Source organism: Triticum aestivum, chromosome 6D (genome assembly GCF_018294505.1).
Source record: "Triticum aestivum cultivar Chinese Spring chromosome 6D, IWGSC CS RefSeq v2.1, whole genome shotgun sequence".
NCBI classification, from domain to species: domain Eukaryota; kingdom Viridiplantae; phylum Streptophyta; class Magnoliopsida; order Poales; family Poaceae; genus Triticum; species Triticum aestivum.
The window spans coordinates 129,673,468-129,681,970 of NC_057811.1; the positions used below are offsets into that span (position 1 = coordinate 129,673,468).

The 8,503-nt window shown below is 45.5% G+C and overlaps 1 protein-coding gene across 1 annotated transcript; it reads left to right on the top strand.

Moving 5' to 3' along the window:
• The first annotated feature begins 4,356 nt into the window (after positions 1–4,356).
• LOC123141333 (gamma-glutamyl peptidase 5) lies at positions 4,357–6,066 on the top strand. Its single transcript, XM_044560508.1, has 2 exons — positions 4,357–4,979; positions 5,379–6,066. The coding sequence occupies exons 1-2, from the start codon at positions 4,479–4,481 to the stop codon at positions 5,757–5,759; spliced, it is 882 nt and encodes a 293-aa protein (XP_044416443.1). The 5' UTR covers positions 4,357–4,478; the 3' UTR covers positions 5,760–6,066.
• Positions 6,067–8,503: the final 2,437 nt, after the last annotated feature.

Here is an 8,503-nt window from a genome sequence, read left to right on the forward strand (position 1 = left end):
ATTTGTGTTATTGCTTCAAACACCTCTTTCTCTGAAAATGGAGCTAATAATACCTCGTTCTCATCACCATTGAGTTGAGGTATGTCCCCTATTACGCGCTCATCAAGCGACACATGATTAACTTCAGGGGCTCCAAAAAGCATTTTATAGTAATTAGAGATGTATAATTTTAGGTTCTCATGCCTCACAATTGTACCCTCATCCCGTTCTAGTTAAGTTTTCTTCTTTCTGTGCTTCCCATTAGCAATCAAGTGAAAGAATTGCGTGTTATCATCTCCTTGGACAACCTGTGTCACCTTGGCTCTTAGCGCCCATTTGATCTCTTCCTCTCGAACAAGTGCACGAAGTTTTTGCTCAGCCTCATTCTTAGCGTTCTGATCGGACATGGTAAGAACATTAGACTCAGCTTTGAGATCTAGCGCATTGATCAACTGAATAAGCTTCTCTTTCTCCACTTTGTATAGTCCACTCTGGTTTTTTGCTCAGCCTCTCAGAAACTGGCGCAAATGTCTGATTTTATTTTGCCATCTGTCCATGCTGGTATTCCCGCCAGCATCTTTGGCCCACTCAGTAGCAATAAGATCCAAAAAGCCCTCTCTCTCGAACCAACCTAATTCGAAAGAGAAAATGTTCTTATTACCCACATGAGTCGCTTCCCCCGAGTCTACCAAAAGAGGCGTATGATCAGATACTGCTCTCTGCATCACCTGCACTGTTACCAGAGGAAACTTCTGTTCCCACTCAACACTGGTAAGCACTCGATCAGATACGTCAGTACCGGTAGTGTGTTCGCCCATGTGAACTGTCTACCAGTAAGATTGATCTCTCTCAAATCAAGACTCTCTATAGTTGTATTAAACATGAAAGACCACCGACCATCGAAGTTGTCATTATTTTTCTCTTCTCGCCTATGAATTATATTAAAATCTCCTCCTACGAGAATAGGTAATGTTTCATCTCCGCAGATCCTCACTAGATCTGTGAGAAACTCCATCTTAAGTTCCGGTTGAGCTGCACTATATACATCCACTAGAACCCATCTAAATCCATCAATTTTTGACCTCACCTGAAATGTGACAGCAAAATCTCCATATACTACATTAACAACTTCCAACATCTCGCACTTAACCCCAAGGAGTATCCCTCCGGATCGACCCCTTGGTGGTAAGCAGTGCCAATCAAAAGAGAGCTTTACTGATTAACTTGTGGGATTACAATCATCCAATATACAATCAAAGTATGGGACATAATTAACCTAGAAGCATATCCTCCTAGATGAACTAGCTTCCTTTGAGCAGAGATGAGCCAATATGTTGGCATCCCTCCCAATGAAAACCAACTGAAAGTTTTCAAAACGCCCACTAAGCTCTTGAATTTCATGGGAAATGGCGGCAGCTTTTAGGACGACCATAAGAGGCCAAATTCCACGGTAGTTTTACCGCCTGTTCTGCATCACTTTCGGAGACAATATTCCGGAAGCCTAGATATGCCAACTGAATCCTAGCACGGATAGTGTAGACCTCCATCAACATCGCACTTGCAGCTGCCTCATACGGTCATACCAGATGTTAGATGGCATGTGCTTGTAAAAGTTTCCTGGTGTGATCCCGAATATACTGAAGTTCGTTCCCCTGTTCTAGAACCTCATCAAATGACAACATCCATGTTGACTTCGACAGATCTTCTGACGAAGGAATTCCCTACTGGTGTTACACCCTACCCCCGCGCTGATACACAAGTTGAACTAATACTAGAGCTCACAATCAAATTATCAGGTACTTTTGCTTCTTGAAACCATTTCTAATATTCATGAGAATATTATGCTGCCTAAATTAGATACTTTTCTATTGCCTACGAATAAAGGGCCTAGCATGGACAGAAGGGACAAGAACATGAGCATGATCAAGCATGAAGATGAAGGCGTGTGTGCTGGGACCAAGAATGGAGCTTCAAGTGGAGATTATAGGACTTCGAATCCGCCATAATGATATATCAAGACTTGGATGAAACTTACAAGACGTCACTTCATATTTTTTGTCCAAAGTCTTCTGTAGGTGATGTGCCAGCTTATTTTTGGGTCAGACCCATGTATCGCGCGGGCAAGGAGTTAAAGAGGACAAATTACCAGTGAGGGGCTGCCTAAAGGGCCTGCCACTTCTATACATTACTAGTGGATGGCCATTTAGAGCGCCCACCACTCTACATGTACATTAAAAATGCCCCAAAATTGGTGCAAAGACGATCAATTTAAATTCTTGAGTATGTATTTAGGTTACATATGCACTAAAAACTACATGTTTGATATGTGTGTGTGCCTCAACACGTCTTCAGTTTGTAAGCAACCTACATCATAGTCCTTTCAAATCCTTTTCAAATTTTAACCATGTACTGTACATGTCATATAATGAAACCATGCAAAGTTTTATAATTTTCAGACAATATTTAAATTTTATGAAAATTCAGAAAACCATTTACATTATATTAAGTTTGTGTATGAATTTTCACATATACATGTTAAAAATTACCAAACATTTTTTCATAAGACCAAAATATATGCCAACTACTTTATTTATGATCTTTCTTTTTTTGCAAAAAAATAGTAAAATAATTTTTTGTTCATAGGATGCATAAAACATAGCAAATAATGAAACCCACAAAATTCAAATCATTTTTCATACAATACCATAAAACATAATACACCATAAAAACAAAAATATACAACACCACTAAGAAAATACTGAAATACTATACCAGTGGCGAGCGGCCCTAAGGGACCACCACTAATGAGGCTTGCCCCACAGCTAGTTGGGCCAAATCGGAGCCCATATTACTAGTAGCGGTTCATGAAAAGAGTCGACGTTGCTGATATATATACCAATGGCGGTCGCGAGTAAGTACTCGCCATTGGTGAGTTTGGCCCATGGGCAACCTGGGACCATATATATTACCAGTGATGGATGCTCCTGTCCACCCGCCATTGGTATCTTGCAAGATTATCAGTGGCGGTTGCCACACCCTGCCCGCCACCGATGAGAGCTCATGTATAAGCAACTTCTCAGTAGTGGTGGACGAAATCCTTCTTACTGCCCACATAAATATAGCCATTAGGGCTTGTTTAGATTTAGTTGTTTAGTTAAAACTTATCCACAGTTGCAACTTCACATATTTCGTTTGTGTCCAAGACCGGACTTTCATCAATAATTCTTACTTCTTACTTGTTCTCCGATTCGTTGCATGGATTAGACCTTCGTGGCCAGGTTGATCATTCTTCATGTGATCAATAACCTCTTGAAGTTGGTTTAGGGATTATTAAGGCGCAACGCCATTGCACGTTGTAGTGGATCGTCAAAGTCGGCTTCACAAAAATCGATAACTATCATCTCATCAAAAGATCGAGACAACCCTAGCCCCTATTATCTTGCATAGCTGGTGGCTTCTACTTGACCTTTAGTTTCACCTTCTTCATACAATTCTCTTCTTCGGACGAAGGCAGGTCCATCGCCACATCTAGTGTGCACTTCACTGGCTGCATCGTGCGGTCATGTTCACCATGCTTCCTTGCGTTTTCGTTCCGATCACATAGCCCAAGCCCCACATAAAATGACACAAACCTTTCAAAAAATGACACAGACTTGGTCCTCCTTCTGCTCGCTACCGTCAATCATGTCCATCGCCCAAGAAGTCGTCGATCGGGTGTAGGCGTGGACCCTTGACTGATGTTGCTTGAGTGATTCCCGCGGGGAGCTGCCAAAGCTACAGAGTCCCACCGAGCTATATGCCTCGTGTTTTGCCATTTCCGTGTCGATCACACGCGCCGGCCTCGCGCGCGACGTCGACGTGATTACGCACCCATAGTTACCACTAGCACTAAACTAATGGCCAGTGGTCACTTTGCTACTACCTCCGTTCTAATTTATTGATCTTCTTCGTATTTAATGTCAAATTGTAATCATGAATTTAACTAACAAAATAATAATGCATGTCACCAAAAATTATATCATTGAAAACTATGTTTAAATAGATTCAACGATATTATTTTTATTGACATGCATTAACATTTTATTCGTTAAATTTATGATTAAAATTTGACACAAATTATAAAGAGAACTAATAAACCAGGATGAAGGTAGTAGCTACTATGATGGGTTTTCGAGTCGATTCGCTAGCTCGACCGTTGCCCATCTCGATCGACGGCGAGCATCTGTCTGACAATATTCAATAACGAGGCATCGCCACCACGTTTTCCATAAGCGATCGCGACGCCAACCCAATTCCACGTTCGTGGCTCAGCCACACCGTGTCTTCCGCCTCCATAAATAGCACCGCAAGATTTAGATAGCTCGCACCGCAACAGAGCACACTGGTAGAGTGGCAGTGGCAGGTATACCTACACTTGTAGCCTCGGTTATCTTGCCAGTGCCAGCTGAGCTAGCTATATAGCTCCGTCGCTTGCTTCCGAGTTCCGACAGCTCGCTCCGATGACGGTGGCGGCGGCGGGCGCGGGCAGGCGTTACGCGCTGTTGCTGGCGGTGAACGACTCGGACTACGCCAGGAAGGCGCACGGCGGGTACCGGAACGTGTTCTTCCGCGCCCTCCGCTCCGGCGAACCCGACGAGGCGTGGGACTGCTACCGCGTAATCGACGGCGAGTTCCCAGCAGCGGAGGATCTGGGCCTGTACGACGGCTTCGTGGTGAGCGGCAGCCCGCACGACGCCCACGGCGACGGCGCCCCGTGCTGGGTCCGCCGCCTCTGCCTCCTCCTCCGGACCGTCCACACCATGGGGAAGCGCGTCCTCGGCGTCTGCTTCGGCCACCAGGCCCTGTGCCGCGCGCTGGGCGGGAGGATCGGGAGATCGCCCAGCGGCTGGGACGTCGGGGTGAAGGAGGTGACCTTCGTGGACGATCTGGAATGGCCGTTCGAGTTCTTGCCCGTGGAGCCACCCCGGAGCGCCTCCATCATCGAGGTTCACCAAGATGAGGTATCTTTTCCATATATATTTGTTAATTAGGTAGTAGCCCTCGGTGCTTAAACACTTAATTATTTTCTTGAAAATATCCAGCCATGCCAATGCAGAGTTGACATTTTGGCAAAATGTCACTTGCACGTGACAACTGACGGTGCTCGTCGAGCTATTTCGTAATTAAAAGTTGTCATGCATGCATGTAGATGTTGGCCGCTGTGTCATCTAATCATATTTTTCACCAACTCGTTGGGATTTGACTTTTGACGCGTTAATAAACCACGTCACTTGCAAATATAGTACCCTATGATGTTGCATATCTGCAGCTAGCCTGCTCCAGTATGTTCGTAAGTTTAGTTATCTTTATGTGGTTGAATGTCTTAATCAATTATGGGTGCGCTTGCTTGATTGATATAGGTGTGGGAGGTACCGCCCGGTGGTAAGGTGCTGGCCTACTCCAACAAGACGCGCGTGGAGATGTTCGCCGTCGGCGACAACGCCCTCGGCATCCAGGGCCACCCGGAGTACACCAACGACATCCTACTCAACCTCACCAACCGCCTCGTCAACAACAGCACCATCGACGGGTGCGTGGGCGAGGACGCGCGGAGGACGGCGGAGAGCGGCGAGCCGGACCGCGAGTTCTGGACGGGGCTCTGCAAGGCCTTCCTGAGGGGCTCAGGGTGCACCGGCGGCGGCGGCGCCCCCAGGCCGCCGCCGCAGGGACCGGCGCCGGAGCTTAGCTGCAGCCACCAGGTCGCTCACTTCCCTGCCACCGCCTCCCCCATTGGCTTGTAGCGCTTTGCAATTGCACGGACCGGCTGTTGTTGGTTCGGCGCATGCATGTGCTCGCTAGCTGCAGTAGTATAATGGTACGGCTGCATGCATGCACGTACGATCGGTGAAGCGTTTGTGTCAGCAACTATACGAGTGGCTGATTTTTTTCGCATGTGCTGCGTTGCACACAGCATGTCTTGTAGTTGTATGGTTGGATAACGGACATAAGGTCTGACGAATGCCAATTATCCACGGGATATATGTGTGTATTTGAGTTGGTTTTGAGAAGTGGCAAAATACTTGCCACAATTAAGAAGAGAGTTTCACAGACCGAAGGCGAGAACAAAACAATACAAAAGCCATCCTAAAAAACCAATACAAAAGCCTACTCTCCCGTGAACAAACCTGTGGTTTTGATGATTAGAGGGACAGTGTTATCCCCGATACATCAAAGTTCAAGTCCTGGTGCTCGTATTATTCCTGAATCTATGTCAAAATTTCCGGCGATGTGATAATATGACGGCTCGGTCTCTCAAATGTGCCCATAGGGGTAGGATGTGTGTGTGCATCATAGGATAAGTGAGTGAGTGTATGTGCCTATATATGAGCGCTTAAGTATGTACTGTGTTAAAAAAAAAGCCTACTCTCCCAACATATAGTTACCCAAATGTTTAGCCCTTGCCCTGCCTCGTTTCGTATACGGGCCAAGATGATGGTGGGTGATGACGATTTGTCTATGAACACTAGCGAGTTTCTCTTCTACCAAATCTACCACGAAACGAGCATGGTGAGAGGGTGCGCCTATCCTGCCCATGGTGCAGTAAATGATCCCAAAAAGATTTGACGTCACTCAAGTTGCTCCACGCTAACAGTTCAAAAAAAAGGGTGCAGGCTCAAGCCAATCTGTCTGTGCCATAGCCTTAAGAAATAGGAGATGTATAAACTAAAGGATACTCCGCGCTTTAATGCGGGAAGCGGTTGATAAGAATTTAGGTTGATAATATCATAATTAATTTTTGAAATATGTATGACTTACTATATTGTTATAACAATATTTATTGAATACAAACAAAATAATTGAATAGAAAACGTTTTCCCATGCATGGTTGAATGTTGTGGTGGGTCTTTTCCAATGCATGCGTGTTGAGATGGGACTTATTCATAATTAGCTAACCATAGTGGAGAGTAAGTTTAAGAGTAACATACACATTATCCTGCCGATGTTACCACCATACACATTATCATAGTGGGTAGTAACATAAGTGTGATATCATGCAAATCAGTTTATAGACTCATGCTACCTTCATCCGGGATTATATCCCGTCGACCGCATCGGCAAGATCAAGGCAGAGCAGACGTGCATGCAAAATCTTTTGTTCCCGATGCTATTAATTACAACATGCAGCCGCTCGCTTTTAGAGCACTGCTTCACACACCACATTTTTCACATGAAATACAGACGACATGTCAAATCCTACCATCCAAAGCCAAGGCTAAACAACTCCAGCCAGTTGGATTGGGCATCGTTCCAGTATCGTTCACCAAAGCATCGTGTGCGAAGTACTTTCGCGCTTTAATGTTGATTTGATGTGCATTGGTCCGTCTTCTTCACGTGCAACGGAGGCAGCACTAATCACGGAGCAAACATTACATGCAGCCTACCTTTTCACACGGAGGATCCCTCCTGAACGGCACTCGAAACGAACGGCCTAATACAAACGGATGGCTATGTGGTGCTAGCCGGCCCTATAAACCCGGACAGAGGTAGTATTGTATTGGGATACGTGATGTTATGATTTACTCAGTTTGTGTCTCTTCATTAACTCAATGTCACATAGGCAATTTTGCTGAGTTGGAGCTTCTGTTACTCTTGAAGTTACTCCCACTATGGCCATTCTTATATGATGAGGTAACATGCTTCCATGTTGAGATAAATAAGTTAGTGGAGATGACTGGGTATATAGTATGGGTTCGGGCACTATTTTATACCAAGTTGGGAGGGGGCAAACCCATTGGAAAATACGTGCTTTTTCACTGACAGGCCGGGCTTGGGCCTGGAATCTAGGCCCGACTGCCGGGCTGGGCCCGGGCCTATGTTTTCTTCTTCGGGCTTTGTTACACCCGGACCGGCCGACATATGGCTAGGTATAGATATATGTAGTGTTGATGGCTTTTTTGCGAGCAAACATCCGATGTATTCTTCATGTCATCTCAGTACAAAGAGTGTAGAAATAACAAAAATTACATTCATGTCTATAGACCACCTAGCGACGACTACAACTACTAGAGCGAGCCGGAGGCGTGCCGCCATCATTGGCCCTCCCTCACCAGAGCCGAGTTAAACTTGTTGTAGTAGGCAGTCAAGAAGTCGTCATGCTAAGACCCTGTAGGGCCGGCGCACCAAAACAACAACCGTTGTCGATGAAAAAAAAAGTATAGATCGAAAGGATTCAACATGTAGAGACACGAACAAAGACTAACACAGATTGGATCCAAGTAGATCCACCGAAGACCAGCATCGACCGAATCTTGTGAGATCCGTCGAAGACACACCTCCACACGCCCTTTGACGACGCTAGATGCATCACCTAAACAGGAGCTAGGCGGGGAGATTGTTATTCCATCTTCAAGGAACCGCGGCCGCCTCGTCTTCCTAAGTAGGTCACAAACTCTAAACAAACTCCCAAAAACAGCTAAAAACAAGATGATGCGGAGCATCCCACAGTCATCCCCATGGACGTATCGACATCTCCCATGACACCACT